At 35.9% G+C, this 21,739-nt stretch overlaps 1 protein-coding gene and 2 non-coding genes across 3 annotated transcripts in view; all 3 read right to left on the bottom strand.

Moving 5' to 3' along the window:
- TMC1 (transmembrane channel like 1) overlaps positions 1-21,739 on the bottom strand; it is a 307,101-nt gene extending 285,362 nt beyond the window's left edge. Inside the window, exons 1-2 of the mRNA XM_064490277.1 lie at positions 21,498-21,739; positions 17,196-17,378 (exon numbers count right to left, since the gene is read on the bottom strand). Coding sequence (XP_064346347.1) covers positions 17,196-17,243 — 48 coding nt within the window. The 5' untranslated portion in view covers positions 17,244-17,378; positions 21,498-21,739. The remainder of the gene's footprint in view (positions 1-17,195; positions 17,379-21,497) is intronic.
- LOC116152804 (U6 spliceosomal RNA) lies at positions 2,891-2,997 on the bottom strand. Its single transcript, XR_004136510.1, has one exon. It is a non-coding gene; the product is annotated as a U6 spliceosomal RNA (small nuclear RNA).
- On the bottom strand, positions 4,505-4,577 carry TRNAV-AAC (transfer RNA valine (anticodon AAC)). The gene has a single exon. It is a non-coding gene; the product is annotated as a tRNA-Val (tRNA).

Below are 21,739 nucleotides of genomic sequence, written 5' to 3'. Positions count from 1 at the left end.
GAGAGGGAAAAAGGAAAAGAAAATAATTTTCCTAACAGTATTGAGTATCTACTCTGTGCTAAATGCTTTAAATATATTGTTATTTAATCCTCAAAAAAAAAAAAAATCCAGAAAAGTAGGTGTAAGTATGCCCATTTTCTAGGGGAGAAAACTGAGAGTGGAGAGACTAAATTTTATGTCCCAAATTTTCTGGCTCCTGTTTTAGTGAACTTGCCATTACACTGGTACTGTTCCTTTCAGGGTGACCCACAGGGCCTGTAGTCAATTACTAAACTCCAGAAACTGCTTTCTTCATCCTGGGTGGCAGGAAGAAGAGAGACAGGTAACAAAAGCATATTTTAACCAGTGAATAAATCTCCTTTTCTTAAAGTTCCTCTGAGAAAAGACAAGATAGATTATAGAAGGAAAGGAAGACCTTTGTTCACTGCCTTTACACTTTCTAATCCCAGTCTGTTTGAGGAATCTTCTCCATCTCAGACCAAAAAAGATTCATCAATGGACAGACAGAGACATAGATACTTTTAGAATCTTCCTGAAGACCTCATGTTCCCTCTTTTAAAATTCTGTTCATCTTTTTATCTTACTAGATGTTAAGTCTACAATTAAGAACATAAATTAGTTACAGTACTTGTAGCAGCGTGTGAAATGGTTTAAATCACAGCATCAGGATCAGACTGCCATCTCCACCACTTTGGACACTGTGCCTTACTTCCTTTATCTGTAAAACAAACAGAACCGCGACCTCACAGGGTGATTGGAAGAATTAAATAAAATTATATGTCCTTAGCATACAGTAAGCATGGCTATTACAACTTACCAAATACTGAATTATATATAATTATTTCCTTTCTGTTTTTAGGAACTATGGCTAAGATAGGACTTTTAGAAATTAATTATATCAAAATTACGGCAATTTATTGCTCTGAAATCTGCATATAGTTGCAAATAAAATCTTGATTTCATCCTTACAAATTATTCAATAATTCTAAAATATAAACACCAATTAGATTCTGTTAATAATGTTTGAAATACATGCCCTGAGTTTATACAAACAACAGAGAAAATTACTGGAGTCTTTAAGCTTGGTACAAGACATGTGGTAGTAAATTTTTGAAAGCATCTTTATCTCTAATTTTAATAACTGTAGCCTGAACTTTGATATATCTAAATTTGTTGAAATATTAAGCGCTCAGCCCTGCCCATCTAATTCTTGTTATCTGTATTTGTTTCCTAATGTTTCTGTATCAAATTAGCACAAACTTCATGGCTTAAAACAACAAATGTAGTAGCTTACAGATCTCTAGGTTGAAAGTCTGAAATGGGCCTCATAGGGCTAAAGTCAAGATGTCATCAGGGCTGACTTCCTTCCTGAAAGATCTGGGGAGAATTTGTTTCCTTACCTTTTCCAGTCTCTAGAGGTTACCTGCTTTCCTTGGCTTATGGTCCCCTTCCTTTGTCTTCAGAGACAGCAACATTGGGCCAAGTCCTTCTCACATCCTGTCTTAGTCAGCTCAGGGTACCACAACAGAATACTGTAGGCTGAGTGGCTTAAATGACATATGCTTGTTCTCCCACAGTTCTGGAGGATGGAAATTCCAGATCCGGGTGCCACCATGGATGGGTGAAGGCTCTTTTCTTGACTTGCAGATGGCCACCTTCTCACTGTGTTCTCATATGGTAGAGAGAGCAAGCTCTCTGACGTCTCTTATTATAAGGGCACTAATTCCATCATGAGGGGCCCATCTTCATGCCTTCATGTAAACCCTAAGTACCTCCCAAAAGCCCTACTCCAAATGCCACCACACTGGGGCTAGGGCTTCAATATAGGAATTTGGGGAGTACACAATTTAGTCCATAGTACATCTCTTTTTTCTAATTAAAATATAGTCGATTTATAATGTTGTGTTAGTTTCCGGTGTACAGCAAAGTGATTCAGTAATACATATATATGTATATATTCTTTTTCAGAGTATTTTCTATTATAGGTTATCTAAGATATTGGGTGTAGTTCCCTGTGCTATACAGTAGGTCTTTGTTGTTTATCTATTTTATACATAGTAGCATGTATCTGTTAATCCCAAACTCCTAATTTATCCCTCCCCTCCTTCCCACTTTGGCAACCACATTTGTTTTCTATGTCTGTGAGTCTTCTGTTTTGTGAATAAGTTCATTTGTATCATTTTTTTAGATTCCACATGTAAGTGATGTCATATACTTGTCTTTCTCTGACTTACTTCACTTAGTGTGATAATCTTTAGGTCCATTCATGTTGCTACAAGTGGCATTATTTATTCTTTTTTATAGCTGAGTAATATTTCAGTGTGAGTGTGAGTGTGTGTGTGTGTGTGTACATATAAATGTATAAATATCACATCATCTTTATCCATTTACCTGTTGATGGACACCTAGGTTGCTTCCACGTCTTGGCTATCGTACATATTGCTGCTATGAACATTGGGGTGCATGGATCTTTTCAAATTAGAGTTTTTGTCTTTTTCTAGATATATGCCCAGGAGTGGGATTGCTGGATCATATGGTGACTTTATTTTTAGTTTTCTGAAGAACCTCCATACTGCTCTCCGTAGTGACTGCACCAATATACATTCTCACCAACACTGTAGGAGGGTTCCTTTTTCTCCACACTCCCTCCAGCATTTATTTGTAGACTTTTTGATTATAACCATTCTGACTGGTGTGAGGTGATACCTCATTGTAGTTTCGATTTGCATTTCTCTAATAATTAGTGGTGGTGAGCATATTTTCATATGCCTGTCGGCCATCTGTATGTCTTCTTTGAAGAAATGTTTGTTTAGGTCTTCTGCTTATTTTTTCCTTTTTTGAGGGGTGTGGCAGTTAATCAGCAAAGGGTATGAGGATGTTGGGAAGGGCACAAAATATGGAACGTTTCATGAATTTCCATGTCATCCTTGTGCAGGGGCCATGGTAATCTCCTCTGTATTGTTCCAATTTTAGTATATGTGCTGCTGAAGTGAGCACTTCTGCACATTTTTTGATTGGGTTGTTTGGTTTGGTTTTGTTTGTTTTTATACTGAGCTGTATGAGCTGTTTGTATGTTTTGAAAATTAAGTCCTTGTCAGTCACATTGTTTGCAAATATTTTCTCCCATTCCATAGGTTGTCTTTTACTTATGAAAATTAAATTGTATATAATTTTCACCTGTCACACAACATTCTTCTTTTGATTTTTTTTCAATCATTTAAAAATGTTTCAAACTTCATTCTTAGCTCACAGGCTGTACTAAAACAGGCAGCAGGCTACATTTGGACCACAGGACAGTTTGCAGTTGCCTTCCAAAAACAACAAGTCTTGAGAATGATAAAACTGGTAAGTTATGTTTAGTGGAAGAAAGTCACCTTATAAGTATAGAAAAATCAATTCTATGATAATGTATGTGAAGCATTTTAATTATAGAAAGAACTGGCTCTACTGGTTCAGGTATTTGCCAATATTTAAGTCACAAACTTAAAGTGGCTTCATTCTTTCATTCATTCATTTGTTTAACAAATATTTATTAAATGTCCAGTAGGTCCCACGCACTGTACAATGGATGTACTGTGACAAAAGAGCAAACATTCTACAAATTCATTCCTAGAACATTTTTTTACAATTACTATATAATATTGCTTTAATCTTCTTGGGATTTTAAATTTTTTTTAATTAAACTTTTTAAATTTATAGAAATATTTGTCTTTTTTTAAAATTCATCCAACCCAAGCTGTGCAAAACTACAGTCAATGATTAACAAGAAGAGAAGGTGTTAGCCCAAATCAAAGGTATCACTGACTTAAGCAAAACGAAGAGCTTCTAACATGAATGACAGTGAAACTTCATATTCAAATGAGATGGGAAGACAGTTCATGTTTTATCATGAGCATCAGAGATGGTTTAATTAGAAATAACTATAATAGTTTCAGCTGAGTAAAAGATACTTTATATTACCTTCCCATCTCTAGTAGCATGAAATTAATTTTTAGAATCAGTGATTAAGTGTAAGTTTCTACCCTTCAGGAAAATAATGGTCACAATGCACTAATCTTTTGCAAATCAGGAATTGGGGCACTGTAGCCAAAATCCGATTACCAAAGTGTATTCACTGACTGTCTCTTAATTAACTGACTAAGAAAATGAGTCTGTTCTGAGTGCTTTTGAATATGTTTGTATGTTTGGGTGTAGCTTTGACATTCATCACTGTTCTGTCTGTAATAGAAATTAGAAACAGCTTAAATATCCATCAGGAAAGGAATATATGTATTATATATATATATAAGGAATTTTATATATATAATATATATATTAAAATTTGTGTAATATATATTATATGGTATGGAATATGACCATTCCAAAAGATTATTCTATCTCAACAGTCATTACTGAAAAAAGATGCCTACCCTATGTTAGTTTTTTCTTTTTTCTTTCTTTCTTTTTTTTTGTGGGGATGTAATTCGATTTGGTTTGGTTTGGTTTTTTAATGTATTTATTTTAATGGAGGTACTGGGGATTGAACCCAGGACCTCATGCACGTTAAGCACGTGCTCTACCACTGAGCTATACCCTCCCTCCTAAAGATTTTTTTTTAAGCAGTTTATAAAACAGCATTTAGTGTAATGTTATTTACATAAGGTCACATATATCAGAATGCTAATCAAAAATTTTTAAATGATTATTTCTAGATGACCACAGTTTGGGTCATTTGATTTTTACTGTCTTCTTTTCATTTTCTCTATTGTTTGAATTTGTTTTTTAGGAATGTATGGGCTATTTGTTCAATCCTTAATAAACAAAGTTTTTTGGTAATCTATAAGATTAAAAATGAGCAAGATTTTTATGATTAATTAACAAATCATAAGATTTATGATACGTAAATGATCATTTCAGTAGCAAAAATAGTGACAAGTACATAGAACTTGTCAGGGATGGCAAGCTTTAACTCACACAGTGGATTTATCATAGCTATTGAAATTTACCCTTAATGTGAACTTTCTGAGAACACGAATCTATTCCCACCATTCTGCTCTCAGCAACACTCTTTCATTCGAAAATTTAGAAGAATATTGTGAGCCTTGCCTTCTCCTTTTATTGCTTTCTAGAAGCTCAGCATCCCAGCATTGAGAAGTTAAGAGATCAAGTCCAGATCACTCATCCTACAAATAAATGAAGGAACTGAGACAGGGAGGTGACATGACCTGCCCAACACTCCACAGGTAAAGCTTGTCAACACAATCTCTTTCACTATCTTGTCAGTCACAAAAAGTTGTATACATTAAATAGTATAGGTTTTAAAAATATGTAATTATATCTCAATAAAGTGGTTTAAAAATAAACAAATAAAGTGATCTCAACTCCATCATCAAACTTCCTTGGTCTTCCAGAACTCCCACATAAACCCAAACCAAGCTTGAATTGGGATTTGTTAGTGTCCTGGTGTGCATGTATTCATAGAGCTCTGGAATGTGCGAGGCTGTAAGGACAGGCAGTGGGAAGACCGAAGCACGCATCTGTGATGCTGATCTGGCAAAAGGTGCAGAGGTGTGTTGACATGAGGGATCTTAGAGGCAGGAAGTTTTAGGAGAAAGAAGTATTTATGTGTTATCCAGATGTCCTAAAAACCTTGATAATGCTTTTACTGTGCATCCATAGAGGGATTCAGATGTAGCATTTGCAGCCTTTTATCACTGAAGAGGTGACTTTTGAAAATAAAGTAGTAAATATAATTCCATAGTGTATGAAGAGGAGAAAACATAAATTTAGAGATTGGGTGAAGGAAAATATTCAGTAAAAAGTTATTTTAAAAACACTAATAGCTATAATCTACTACCATTTTACATAAACTACCACCACAAACTTTCATTACAACCCACAAACCTTGGCTCTTCAATTAAGGCTACACTGACTCCCTGACAAGACAGGACAGAGCAGTAAGAGGAGAGCTTTGAACGTCACATCACTGATGGTGATGGGGAAGAAAATGCTAAAAGGAAGGTTATTCCTGCCAAGTGGTGCTCTGGAGTTTAGAAAGAGGAAGACTGTGAAAAGCCATTGGATATGGTGTTTGGGCCTTTTCAATATCCTTTCAGAGTTTTATTCTCCCTCCTGTCTTGTTATTGTGAAATCTGACCTTACTTGACTAACTGATTTTAATTACTAGGACTGAACTGATTCTACAGTAAGTGTACTATCCTCTAGAAGTAAATGATTCATCTGTATGAGGTAAAGGAAATTTTCCAGGAAGGCAAGTTGCTATTTAGCAAATGCCTTCAGCTTATCAGAGTAGCGGTAATCATTTATTCATAAATATTAATTCATTCCTGCAGTCACACCAATCTATAAAGTCTGTAAACATGCTTTGTAAACCTTTCCTCGTTCCTTCCCTCTCTTCAATCCCTACCTTCGTGCTTAAAGCTATTACAGGTATTCTGCAGAAAAGTGCGGTTAAAATAATCAACCACTGCAAATGGGATGTGACTCTGGCGTGTTTCCCTTAAGTCAGACTAGCTCTTAACTACTTTTGTCATAAGGAAGTTTGTATTCATGTACTTGTAAACTTGGTACAATTATTTACCTTCAAGTGTTTTAGTCATTCCCATTGTCCTGCTTTTCTCTGAGTTTCTGATCACACTCACTCACTCTATTAGACCATTCTCATAATTGTAACATCTTTCACATCCACATATAGGTTAGTGATTACACTTTTTCTCAAAGTGTAATCTACTGACAATATGCCCTAGATCAGCAATGTCCAATAGAAATAGAATGCAAGCGATATATGTAATTTAAAATTTTCTAGTTACTACATTAAAAAAATTAAAAGAAAAAGATAAATTTTCATAATATATTATATTTAACCCAGTAAATCTAAAATACTATCATTTCCACATTGAATCAATCTTTTTAAATTGTTAAGGGGATGTTTTACATGTTTTTGTACTAAATTTTCAAAATCCAGTATGTATTTTATGCCTACAGCACATTTCAATTCGAGCTAGTCACATTTTGTGTGCTCAGTAGCCACATGTGGCTAGAGGCCGCCATATTGGACAGTACGGGTCTAGATTCTGAATAAAGATATTAAATGAGATCAGACTTTTAGCTGAGCCTTCTGTTAAGGTCCTCTCCCTCATCTCACCACCACAACCACAACTACATCAATTTAGAAATATAGTTCTTTCTCAGGCCAATCTTTCCAACTAAATAGGAACTATGTCTTAAACATTCCTGCAATCTCTCTCCTATCTTCCATTCTCCCATATCTGCAAACCTTTCATTTCATAAATGGGAAATGGTGCCCAGGGAGGCTGACAATTGACCCAAGGTCAAATAGTGGATAGAATCTAAATTTAGTCTTACTGATGACCAGAGCAGCACGCTTTTGACTTCCTTAAGCACTCAAATATTCCCCTTCCCCTTATTTCTGCTTTAGAGTTCAGTCACTTTTCTGTTTAGACTCTCCAAAAAGAAAGAGTTGATGGGTTTTTTTTCCTTTTTTTTAACTTTTTTTTTTATTGAGTTATAGTCATTTTACAATGTTGAAGAGTTGATCTTACTTATCCTTCTTGGACATTAAATTTAGAGGCTGAAACTAAACTGATCCTCCAAGCACAATAGATGGATTTAGGGATTGCTCACTGGTAGCTGAGACCTGGCAACGTCCCTTTTCAGTTCTTTAAACATAAACCTACTAAACCTTCCACCTGGGAAAGGAAAAGAGGTTACTGACTAGCTGACTTTCCGACTAAACATTCTGCTATATGCATTCATTTACACTCAGAAGGCTAGAAGATTAGATTCCAAAATGTTATTATGGTACTCTCTCTAGGTGTCACTAGTAATTTGTTATTGTTGTTTATTAGTGGTTTGGGATTTTTTTGCAATGAATACATGTACTATTTTTGTGCAAATAAATAATACATGTTAATAATAAATGAATGGTCTGATCATCCAGCCCTGGTTTAATTTTCCCAGATCTACAAATAGAAGCTTTTTAAAAAAAAAAAAATCACTTCAGATTTCAGATAATCATCTAAATATTTTACAGGGGTAGAAATGGAGACACAATGAAATCTGAGGCCCCACTGTATAAAAATCATTCATCAATATAAAATGACTTAACAGTAATTCATGTTGAGAACCAAGACTATTCCATTTAAATTTCTATCCGTGCAGAGCATGACAACGCTTGATCCCTTTAGCAGTAATGCTCAGGGTAACCATTTGTTGAGCTCTCCTTTTCTCCTACCGAAAAAAAAAAAAGAAGACGCAGGAGGAGGAGGGAGAACTAGGAGGAGGAGGAGAGAGAGGGAGGGGTGGGGAGAGGGAGGAGGAGGAGGAGAAGAAGAAAAATCAAAACAAGATAGGCTACAGTAAGTTCCTAATATTATAAAGCCAAAGAAATTGAGAAAGAGCACATTTCATGTATTTTTTAAAAATATTCTTGTCTTAGGTAACTTTAAAGCCTTTTTATTAATCATTTTTAATGGACAAAAAAGTAAGATTCCCACACATATTAGTCTGTCTGGAATGATTCATACTTTAGCTTTCAACATACAATTGGAAGTGGCAAAAGGAGAAGACTTTGTATTTTCCTAAGATTTTCATGTTCACATTCCATGCTATAAGCCTGCATGTCTGGATACTACTTACAATTTGTAATTTTTTTGGTATAGATGCACTATTTGGCACAAATTTAGTACAAAACACACAGCTACATTAAAATAGCTACATAACTATTTCAGTTAAATTCCACAATATTTTAGGTTCACTAGCAGAGCTTACAAAATAAAGGAATAAATGTTCTTGTAATTCAAGTTGAAAAGACCAGGTTTATAGTTTTGTGTGTTTAGATGTACACTGCATTTCTTCTAAAATAGGGATATACCTATAGTTTAGAAAATGCATAAAAGATACAAAAAAAAATAACCTTAGTAGCAATGGGATCAGTCTTTTGGTTTCTCAATAAACTGGTGTTTATAGATACTTATTTTGCTCTTTCTGTTTGGGGAAGGGGGTGGGGAGGTGGAAACTGAAGGATTTGCAAATAAACATAAGAACTTAGTGTTCTTGATAAGAAACCTTGAAGATCACACAGTCCAACCTCCTTCTTCACTTCAGAGGGGACAGTAAGCCTTTTGATTTCAGAGTAGACTTTGCACTACCATGACAGTATTCTCCAGTTTGTTAGGTTGTGAAACTCCTAGAAGTCAATTTTTTTGTGGAAATCTATTAAAATGTTGATATATTTGTCTTCCCTGGGGACCAAAACTTTAACTAACAAAAAAATATGATTCTATTATATTTATATGTTATATTCAACCTCGACTATGCCCGGGGGGAATATGTTAAACTGAACACAGTGAGTTATTTCAGAGGTTTTCTATTAACATCTGTATACTACCTACACATTTGGTTTCCTCTGCTTATCAGCAAATAAGCAGTGTAAGATTGCAAAGGTTTAAGAAAAATTTAAAGAGACCATGAACGTAAATGTAGAAATTCCAAGTTTATTATCTTTTTTTCTAAAGCTAAGAGACCATACAAATATCTAATCATTACATTTTACACCTGAAACTAACATAACATGTCAATTATAATGCAAGTTAAAAAAAAAAAAGATGAGACCAACATCATTTCATGTCAGCCATGGTGCATCTGTGACCTCTTGAAGCTTTGTTTGTTTGTTTGTTTGTTTTTAAAAATTCTAAGTTGCTTCTCATTTGGTACAGCAGAGATAAAACATCTGAGTGACTATTTTTGTTTTGTTTTCAATTCACTGTGCTAAAATCATGTGGTTACTGTGTGTACCTTATGTTCTTTAAACGATGGTTTTAAATGAAAATATTTTGAGACTATAAGACATCTTTCAATGTTTTGGTGCAATTACCACAATCAAAACTAATTTTGAAAAGTACTCAATTAAAAGGCAATTGAATGTTGGAAGTGACTATTAAAAAGACTATTTAAGAGTAGACATACTGACTCTTCTTGATTTCAAAGGCATTCTGTATGTATGAGAATTGTCTATGTTATAATTCTAAGTAGAAAAAAACCCTGGAGATTTCATTTCATATGTAAAATTTAAGAGAGAGAGAGAGCAAGCTCTGGAATAAAATTAAAGTTGTTGACATAATTTACTCAAGGTGGTTAAAAAAAAGAACTTTCAGTTTTTATGTTGTAGACCTCCATATTATTTAACCATTTTGTGTCCCATATAAAGTACATACAAAGTATTGTTTCCAAATAGAAAATTTTACCAAATCAGTAGAATGAATCTTTGAGACGTTATTCTTTGGTATTCTACTCTTAAGATTACTTTCCTTTTATAATTGAAACTTTGCTTTTCACATGGTAGGTCCTCAATAACTTAAACTCAATAATTATTATACTCAGTAATTATTATGTATTATTTTATTATTTTTACTATTTATTACTTTATTATTTTATTATATTTTATTACTATTAATACTCAATAATTATTACTCAATAGCTTACGAGATTGAACACTGGGTTGCCTTTATTTTTTGCCTACAAAAATAGCATTTTAGATGTTCAAGCTAATTGTAGCTGCTCAGTGAATAAATGACAATGTTGAAAAAAACAACTGAAGGCCCAGGATAGTGATGACTCTCAATCCTAAGGGCAGTACCTAACAAATCAAATGTCTCAAATAAAAGGACGGACAAGTCTGGGAACAAGCTAGAGAGCCTCTTGAAACTCCACAGTGTAAATTCCCAGCTGATCTCCCTAGTTTTCAGTTTTATAAAGGAATAGATTTTCAAAGTCTCTACCAGCTGAAGGATTTTAAATCTAGGCCAAATAACTAATTACAACAAAAGAGTGTTGGTTAAATATATTTTCTTTCCTTTTTACTGAGGAACAAATAAGAAGGCCTAGGCTAAATATGTAATATTACAATTTTCTTAGAACGTGACTCAAATAATAAGTTTTTAAAAAACAGATACATTTTCAAAGGAAGCTGTGAATTGTCTTCCTTGCAGCCTTTTAGAAGTAAGACAGAAGTGACTTCGTGTGGCTACATGACTTGAGTCCAGTTCTGCTTAGAAGCTGGTGGGAGAGATAACTGGTACTCTGAGGCTAGAGCTGTGTTACATGACGGAAATTCAAGTGCATTCATGCTGATTTTTCCCCTTTGCAATCCAGCATTTTTAAGTTAGAGAGTAAGTGTCATTTTCACAAGCTTGAGCCAGCCTACCTGTAACCGTTTCCATTATCATCAATGCTTATAATTAAAACTGGACAGAACAGCAGAAATGTAACACCTCAGAAGCTTACACAATTGGGTAGAGTAAAAGGTAAAGAGGGTTCCTTGGGAAACTAAAAAGTGCTTGGATTTTCTACCATTTCTGGTATCTAAATATATTACTAGGAAGAAGAAGTATGAACACATAAGATATTCTAGTCCTGGTTTATTGATATAACTTTAGGTTGACCTCTACAATAATACTTATTAGAAATGTCATAATAATAACCATGGATATAATAACTTTTTGCAATTATAATTACAGGTTGCATCTATGCAACCTCCAGGCAAAGACTTCGGAGCAGCATGATCCTCTCCACCATCCGATACCATCTGCGTTTGTATGTGTTCAGTTGTTCAAATGGTTGGGGAACTTGGTTTTCAAAAGCAATTTCAATTTAAAATTGTTTTCCTCCATTAAAAAAATATGTTTAAGAAAACAGCTAAAGACATACTCACTAATTCATGTAACATGTATTTCTTTAAGCATTTACTGGGTGCCTGGTACTGTGCCAAGCACAAGGACACAGAAATGGAAAAACAAACATGGTTTGATGACTATACCAGCTCACATATAAAACATATTCCTTAATATGACACATTACTTATGGGGAATAACATACTTTCAAAAATGATTTTCTGCCTCTGGTTTAGCAGGAAGTGCTAAACCACAAAAATTCACAATTCTGTACACACACATAAATTCACCATTTCTTCAGTATGAGTGTAAAGAAAACACACATTTTGGCCTCTGCAAGAGAAATGTTATTATAATTTCAATGATAATAAGTACTGTTTATTGAGGACCATCATTGGGCTTGTGTTTAATATTAATTCTAATCTTCAAAACATCACTGAAAGTAGGTATTATTTTCATTTTATGGATGATTTATGTTGAGAAGTACTCCCCAGGATAAGCCCATGATATTCTGAACAATTTGCAGGTCCAAAGCTGCAGTTGCAGCCCATTTAAGAAGACAAAATAACAATGACCATTTACTGAACATTTACCTTGTCCTTGCACTGTTTCAGGCCCTTTACATTTATTGTTTCATTTCATTCTCAAACTAACCCTGCAGAATAGATAACAATGTTCCCATAATACAGATGTAGAAACTGAGGCTCATAGAGGCTAAGTAATGTGCCCCAAAACCCACAGACAGTGAATGGCCGCCTAGCAGGGTTACCAACCTGGGGCTGTCTAACCTTCAAGGACTCTCTCTTCTCTAAAATATCCCGAAACTCCACAGACATCCACTCCTCTAAGCCTCCATTCATGTTCTGCTCTCTGCCTAAAATGACCTCCCCTGCCGAACTCCCACTCATTCTTCAAGGTCAGATGCAGATATTACTTCTTCAGTTCTAAGCACCCAGGCAAAATTTGTCATCATAGCACATGTTTTTGCAACTACTCTAGCACTTATCACATCATATTGTAATCATTTGTATGTATTTCTCTTCCAAGGAGGTTAAGAAGATCTTGAGTGCAAAAAAATTGTTTCTTACTCATTTTGACATCCCAACACACAGAGCACAGCTTGGCACATAGATTGACACCCTAAGTTAATTGGTGGCAGCAGACCTAATAACTTGTGCAGTCATGCTGTAAATTAAAAGAACCTCTAAGAAAGTGACAAAACCAATACTCCTGCCTCTATTTGTGAACCACATTTTTTTGCATGTTTTTATTTATTTGTCTGTTTAAAAGACCCTCAAAAGAGTAAATGCTACCACCTCTCCAACTTCTCTATTTGTGATTCTCCTAACAGGTCACTCTAGCCTTATTCCTGTATTTTTCTGCCCTCTGAGTAAACTCTGCCTTCTCATACTTCCAAAAACACAAAATAGAATTCTTATAAAATCTGTCTTAATTTTGCCTGTTTCCTGGTTAACTAATCTGTATATCGCGTAAAATTTCTCTCTGGATTCTCATCGCAGCAGTAGGCCTTTTTCTTGCCAGCGAGAAATGTGATGACCACAAGGGAGTCTATTGGTGCCAGAAGGAAGGAGCACACTGAAATATGGTGTGCGGCTTAGCCCTTCAAGCAGAGCAAATGCATTTTTGTTTACCAATGCTAATATTTTCTTATACGGAGATAAGTAAACACTTTGATCCCTGTTTAACAGATTGGAAAACAAAGGTATAGAAAGAGTAATCATTTGTCCTAAATCCTATTGTCCTAGTGGTTGGAATTTAATCCACCTTCCAATCTGCACTCAAACTCAAGGCCAAATTTTCAGAAAATGGCGTGTAGTTATATTATTTTCTTTATCAAGACAATCAGGTCATCCCTTTAAAAATAACTCCTTTCTGCTTGGGAAGTGATATTAATATACAGTTATCCTAAAAGCTTATATGCAAAACAGGCTAATAAAAAGATCTGGCTTTTTTTTAAAGTCTATACTGAATAGAAATATCACAGCTAATTGGCAGTGCTGCCTGGACAAAGAGTTACAGCTTTGTGGTGTAAAAACATAGCCTGCATGTCCAAATTAGCTCAAGAAATTTCCCATTTCTGAGAAGGCGGGCTGGCTGCCAGCTCTCTAAGAGAGAAAAACACACCCTCTAGAACATGAATCATTACACAGCACATAAAGTGAGTGTGTGCACACACATACACACAGAGGCATTTTAAATAACTGCTCAAGACTTTCCAAAATACCCCTTCACCACGTTAAGGTACATACTTTACCAACCAAGATCAAGTTGTCCTCATCTATGCTGTCAGAAAGAGTAGGCTATTTACCACTAGCATTGCTACATGAGAAGGCTCAAAGTGTGCTGTAAACAGGGGTGCCAAACACACAGAGCCAGATGACTCAGAACTGATTTTAGAGTACACACTTGTAGGTTGAACTTAGTGTCTGCAGCTGGTTATTTGTCAATCCTGTTTTAAAAACAGATTCACTGACCTTTATGCCTAGAACTAGTTATCTTCTAAATCCTGTAACTGAAGTGCAACCTTCTTAGAGAAAGAAGACCTAATCAACGTTTTTAAGCATATGTGGACTAAGATGATCATTCTCTGGAAAGGTGGATTGGAAGTTTGAACAAGGACAGACGTGAGCTCCCCAGGTTGAAACACAAGACCAGAGGCTAGGTGACCTGCCAGAACTGAAAGTGGGCATCTGCATGGCTCCCATTCACGTCATAAATGAGCACAGTGGATGTCCTTATTCTTTTTATTGTAAACACTCAAAAGTACTGACATGTTACAATTAGATAGTTTACAACTGAAATGAGCCCAAAATGGTTCCAAAATCTAAAGGCAAAGAAACCAGATGCCTCAACATGCTTCTCTAAAAAGCAAGTTTAAAGGACACAATAAAATATAAAAAGAAAACTTACAAGAATAATTGATGTGCTTCTTAACTGCCTTGAGACAACAAATTCCTCAGAATAATCAGTTCTATATTTAGCTAGCAAGTCAAAAAGAGCTACTGAGTTGGACCAAAGATTTTTTTCTCCTTTATTAAAATTTTTGATTTTATCATAAATGTTATGGTATTGGTATCACTGTCCAAGGGTCTCAGAGTTTAATGCATATTTTTAAAAGTTAATTTAACAGAGTAGAACCTCAACTTTCAAATTACTTTTCTTTTAATACTGGAAGAATATTTGTCTATTTTAATTATTTTAAATTTTCTTAATTTTACTGTAATGTTTATTTTTAAGGTTGGTGCTTCTTAATGTTCAGTATGTTTAAAAGTCATTCTCTCATGTTGAAACCACGAATCTCCTCTTCTGTATTATCCTCTAAAGCTTTATTGGTTTGCCTTTCATAGTTAAAGGATCTAGAATTCACCTAAAATTGATATTTTTGTGTATGGCATGAGTGGGTTAAGTTGGGGGGGTTTTCCAGATAGAGCATCCTCTTTTCCAGTGCTCAGCAGAGTCATTTTTGTCATCATCATTTAATTTTTTCATTAATTTTCCACAGATTCTCTTGACTCTTTACTGTGTAAAATGAGGGTGTTTGCACACTTACCATTGCACCCCCCTCCCCTGCCTTCCTTTCATCTCCCAACATCTGTCAGCTAGAGCTTTACTTTAATGTCATCAAAGCAGAGTGTTTTCATTCTGTTCTCAATCAAGATTAACTCCTCCATGCTTTGTGCATAGGTTTATTTTAAAAGCTGATAACCAATAAACAAATTTTATATTATTATGACTATTCATCACATTATTCATCACAGAGCCAAAAAGTGCTAAGTACATTCTATTGCCTATGTTTCTGATGTCACAATCCTTGTGTCGGTCAAAGGAAAATACACAAGTACCAAGATTAGAGTCTCCCCTCTTACATTTCACCAATTGCTGAAAAATAATTACATGTTAAATTGTTTCATATTTGGAACATGATGTTATTGTAAAGTGTTTTGATCCACCTAGAGCTTCTGGTTATTCTTTTTTACCTTCTTAAGGATTCATTGGCTTTTCCCACCATATCCTAACATCTTGCAACTTCTCATTAACAGCAGCTATTATCTAAAAGAGATTTCTTTTCCTTGAAAATATTTTTCTGTAGGCCTGCCAATCTCTGTCCTAAAGTAGACCAATTTCCTTCCTTAGCCTACTACATAATTGCCATCTTGGATGCTGTTTCATTATTCTCCTAAACGAGCTCTGTTTGTGTATCCCTGAAAAGAGGCAGACCAACTGCAAGGTTAGAGGGAACACAACCCACACAAGACCACCCTCACCTGTGACATCAATTGCAAGTTTGAGGGGTTTTCCAAACCATGCTCAGTTTTGATAATTCACTAGAAGGATTCACAGAACTCACTGAAAGCTATTATATTCATGGTTAAGAGTTATTACAAAGAAAGAACACAGATTAAAGTCAGCCGAGGGAAGAAGTACATAGAGTGGAATCTGGGGAAATACTGAATGCAGAGCTTTCACTGTCCTTTCCCCATAGAGTCAAGACATATTATTTCTCCAGTATTGATTTGTGACAATAAGCACAGATATTGCCAACCAGGAAAGCTCACTGGAGCCTCAGTATTTAGTTTTTACTGAGGCTCCATTACACAGGCATGACTGACTGCCCTCAGAGCCAAATTTAATCTCCAGTTTCTAGGCCCTCGAGGTGTGACTCAAAGCCCTACTCTGAATCACACTGTTATTGTTTGCTGGCCCAAAGTTCCTAGGAAGACAAAATCACTCCTATCAGGCATGACATTCCAGGAGCTTAGAGATTACCTCCCGAAAGCTGACTGGCAAAGGCCAGACCTCTTGTGGGGCAAGGTTAAATTATTTATTAAACAATTCCTCATCTTCCTTTTTCTTGGTTTCCACCCTCTTTTTACTGGAGTATATCCTCAAGTAAAGGTTCACAGACGTAAATTGCCACTTTAAATCTTTAACGTTCTGAGAGTTCACAATGATATCTCTAAATATGGGCCTTTTTAAAATTTATCTGATTTGGCTCTTATGGACCCTCTGAATTTAAAGATCTCCCTTTAACTCTGGAGATGTTATTTCTTTAACAATTCCTTCCCTCTATCATGAGTGCTTTGCCTTTCTTTAAATTAGCTCCATGAGAGAGGAATAAACAAATGTGCTCACCTTGACATCGTGAACTAGAAGCTACTCTTATGAATTTAAAAATTATTTTAAAAACAGGTGGCTTTTATTTTCACAGTATGTTTCTTGTCACTACATCAATGGCAATGACACCCACCAATGAATGTATTCCCTGAACCTCAATTACACAATTCCAGGTCAGGAGCATCTTAGGAGAGGTATACACACAGAGTCTTATATGACACTTCCTCCTTTATCATATTACATATATAAGATATCAAGTTAAACACATTAAAAAGAAAAAAGGACCTAAGTGACTTTATTCTTAAAATATATTTTCAAAGCTGTTCCTATCTAAAGAGAAACAATAGAAACAAAGTATAAAACTCTTACCAGGTTCCAGAAGGCAGCTGTGGTGTAGAAGAACATTGGCTTTGGCATCAGAAGACTTGGGGTTGAGGCCTGGCTCTGCTTCTGTTGCCTTGTAACTTTGATTGAGTTACTAAATTTTCTGAGTCATAAGTTTCTCATCTATAAGCAGAATGAGAACACACGTGTCTCACTGCTGTTGTGAGGCTGAAAACAGACGTGAAAGAACTTTATAGATTACAAGTAAATAGAAAATAAAATACATTCTCCAAATGAATACATTCTCCAGGGGAGGTTTTGTGCAGAACTCAACAGAATCCTTCAGGGGGAAAAAAATTTTACATCTCTGTGATCATCTTTCCTCAGACAAGGAAAAAAAACACACAAAAAATCACCTGAATTTCCCATGGGTTCCACCAACAAGATAAACACACTCACCAGAGATGATCATAAGCATAATCATAGACTCTACAAAAGGTATATAAAAAACAAGTCCCTAATTCTGAGCTTATTCATTCTCCTCCAGCAAACATACAATGAATGCCAATGATAGTCAAAGCCCTTGAAATAAATTTTTAAAATATTAGACACAGTACTTTCACTCACTCAGGAAGTTTCCTGTTTGTAGGGGAGATCATGTATGTTCCCTTATAGCTACAATATTAGGTATAACAAGTTGTACATGCCTGATACAAAGTAATGAGAAATACTAGAGCTGAGCCTTAAAAAATTAGTAGGTGACATTTCATTTTTCCCACCTATCAGAGTCACAAAATTCCACTGAATTTTATCAGAAAATGAAAAGACTTATGCACAAGTCTATTCACTGCAGCCCTTAAGCATGATATCATAAACTAGAGGGGAGGGGGGACCAAATGTCCTTCAGTAAAAAAACTTGTTGAGTAAAACATGGTCTACCCACAAAAGGGAATACCACACTGCCAATTTTTTAAAAGGGGGTGATGGGGAAGGTCTCCAGTACATGATCTCCGAAATGCTGTTAAATGAGGAAAGCTCAGTGAAGATATGCATTAGAATGGTTACCATTTAGAAAAGGGGGTATACAAACAAGTACTATATTTACTTGTTAAAAAATGGGGCAGGAGAAAATAAGAGTCTTTTCAACAAATGTTGCTAGAAACACTGTATATCTACATCCAAAATAATAAAGTTGACCCTTCTTACAAAATATGACCATACACAAAAATTAACATGGTTCACAGACCAAAATACAAGATCTAAAACTATGAAACTCTTAGACGCTCTTAGAAGAAAACAGGAGAAAATCTCCATGACAAGGAGAAAAAAAAAAGAGTAGGTTTTCAATTGGCTGAAATAAGTGGAAGAACATTCCAAGAAAAGGTAACTATGCTCACCAAGGTAACAGATATGGGAGAGTATGGCTTTGTTCTGGGAATTGTGAAAAACCTAGGTTGTCTGAAGAATGGGTTCCATGTAGAGGATATGAATAATAGGCCATAATGGAGAAAGCCTCTCAGGCTAAATGCATGTGGACTTTATTCCATAGGCAATAAGGTAGACTTGGAAGGTTTTTGTTATCAAGTGGGGTACATAATAAAATAGAACTTAATAACAATAATCTTTTACTTTTGTACTGATCTTCACTCTTTACAAATTGCTTTTACATACATGATCTCATTTGACCCCCATCACAATTCTGTGGTGTTATTGCTACTTGTCGGTAGAAGCAGCTTTAAATGAGACCTAGAGTCCAGGTCTTCTGATTCCAAATCCTATCTGCTTCAAATCTACTTCCATCACAGGAAGATTGATGGGTTGAAGTTGTGTACAAAATACACTAAATGAGAAGATCTTGAAGGTAGTAGGGCAGATTCTGAAGAACAAAGGAACTGCAGAGACAGAGTCAGAGTTTAGGAGCCAGCATTTAGCAAAGTAATCAAAAACAAATGAGCAGGGTTCTTCTCTTCTAGAAAGTTTGACTCTGCCCTGAAGGCAGTGGTAACAGGATTCTAGAGATGATCTCATATTTCTTTAAAATTCCCCCATGGTACTGACTGCTGTCCTAGGCACAGAGTGTTGCCAAATAGGTGCCTGGGGCATTCATTCCCTTCAGCCAGGCACTGACACTACATGCCAAGGACAGGGAGAACCTTACTCCCTACAGTGTTCTGAACTGTACTAAATGCTTCCAGTTGCCTAGTGCACACTCAGATCACATCACTTCAACAGAATGAAATCAGATGCCTCTACCAACGTGACAAAGACATGTTTGTTTAAATGACAACTGTAGGATTCCCCCAAGGACATGTGGGCCATGTGAAAAGTAGGAGCACAGAGCTCACAGCTGTTCATTTCAGCAGTCAACAGTGGACAACTGGTAAGAATCCAAACAATTTTGTATTGTTTAAGTCATAAATGCTGCTGTTTTTGTAATAGCATCCCTGGTAATGATGCAAATTTGATCTCTCAAAATAAGGATTTTTCAAGACAGGTCTTGCATATGTTAACAGAGACTTGCATTTAATTCAACTTTAACATTGAATTATAAATTTGTAAAGATGAAAATTTTCTAACATTATATTACCTTTAAGTTACTTTCTAAAATAGTTAAACAGTTAAACTCCAGCTTTGTTTTAAGGCCCCCTCCAGGTTGTCTTGGGGTAAGCTGAGCCTTCTCAAGATTCTACTGCTGACTCACTCGCCTAGTTCAGACCCTTTTAGGTTCCTGAGAAATGCTGACAGAAGTGATAAAGCGAAGGATTAACATCCTCTACTCTAATTCTTAAGTAGAGGTTTTCTTTTTTCTGTTTTCTGGTTTTTGTTTATTACACTTCAGCTTGAGAAATCCTAACTTTAGAAGAAATCTTTTGTTGAAGCCCACTATATAAAACCGCTAAAAGTAGAGCTATAGGTGAAGGAGACAGGAAAAGAGGTGGGGGAGAAATGGAGACCTGAACATTCATCCTTCCTGGTGCCTGAAGTCTTTTGCTGGACACAAAATAAAACTATTGACCTTGAAGATTTCTGAGTTAACTTAGAATTTGATGCATGATCTTCAGTATATAAGAGTATAAAAACACTGAGTTAGACCGACCTCCCAGGTGTGAATAATTGGCCACTTCACTCTTCATTCTTTCCGCAATTATTCACTGAATATTTATGAGGTGCCAGCCACTGTTCTTGGCACTGGGGATATAGCAGGAAACAAAAGAGACTAATTTTCTGCTTTCATGGAGCTTACATGATAGTAGAGGAAGACACTTAATAAAGTATATATGTATTTGATGTAATAAGAAAATGGATATGAAGAAAAGTAAAACAGGATAAGGGAATATTAAAAGGGCATACATGTGTGAGTGTGCATGGTGGGTGGGTGGGTGGGTGTGTGTGTGTGTGTGTGTGCGCGCGCGCCATTTTATATGCTGGGTTGAGAAAGGCTCCCTTGTGAAGGTGACCTTTAATCAAAGAGTCAATAATGTGAAATACCTAGAACAAGAGCTGTTCAGGTGGAAGTAAGTGGAAAAGCACTGAAGCAAGTGGGTGCTGGGCACATTTGAGGAAGAGCAAGGAAGCCAGAGTGGCAGAAGCAAAGTGATGAAGAGTGAGAGCAGTAGATGTGGTGAGGCAGACATCAGTATCTCTGGGGAGGAGGCCGGATCACCCGAAACATTGCTTTGCAGGGGCCAGCTGCAAGTCATGGAGTAGATGTTCAGTAAGTATGTGTTGGAGAGAATCAGAAACACCACTGTTTTAGTAAAAAGAACACATTAAGGAGTATGTATAATTTTGCAGTTCTTCCATGAGACAGTCTGAGGTGGAAATTTTGTAATGTATTTGTCTGATCAGAGTTCAGAACATCTCCCCCACCCTAGTGACTCCTGCCTGGGGACAAAATGCCCTCAGTGTTTTCAGGGCCACATCTCCCACCACCTCCCCAAAGTCAGTTTCTGATGTTCTTATTGCTCAGATTACACAGGATGGCATGTTCCAAGGACAATGATGACTAGTGAAGGATGAACACCATTAATAGATTAGATTCCCTGGCACATAAAGATCACTTTCTGTTTTAGATCAGAAAAGAAACAAATTGTTGCAAAATCAATGACCTTGCACTGTAGCCCTGAGCTTCACAGCACTTCTGTAAAGCGTAGTTTTGGTCAACAATGTCACTGCCTCAGCCACTTAGTGCTGCGTTAAGCACAATTCCTGAGCTAAACTGATACTATGAAGTAAAAATTGTTAACTGTTTTATTTGTATTTCTGGGAGCAGGCCACTTTTAGCATAATTTCTTAGGTGGAGTACTTTTCAAATGAGGTTTTATGGTAGGCTGTATAAAATCTTACCAGATAGGCCTATGTCTTGTGTTTCCTTTTTAAGGATAGCCACCGTCCCATTGTTTCCTCTCTTGGCACCCGTCATCCACCAAGAAACATGGCTGATTTCTGGTTTTCTGATCCCCTTTGCAATTTGTGACTGAGTTAACGAATAACAACAAAAGTCATCCTATTTGCAATTCTAAATATATCAAGATTTCCAGACTGTTCAAGAAAAAAAAATGCAATCTTTGCTTTTAGATTTTTTTCTT

The sequence above is a fragment of the Camelus dromedarius genome, chromosome 10 (genome assembly GCF_036321535.1).
Source record: "Camelus dromedarius isolate mCamDro1 chromosome 10, mCamDro1.pat, whole genome shotgun sequence".
Classification (NCBI taxonomy): domain Eukaryota; kingdom Metazoa; phylum Chordata; class Mammalia; order Artiodactyla; family Camelidae; genus Camelus; species Camelus dromedarius.
Note: the sequence above shows the minus strand (reverse complement) of the source record. Positions and strands in the feature narration are given on the sequence as shown.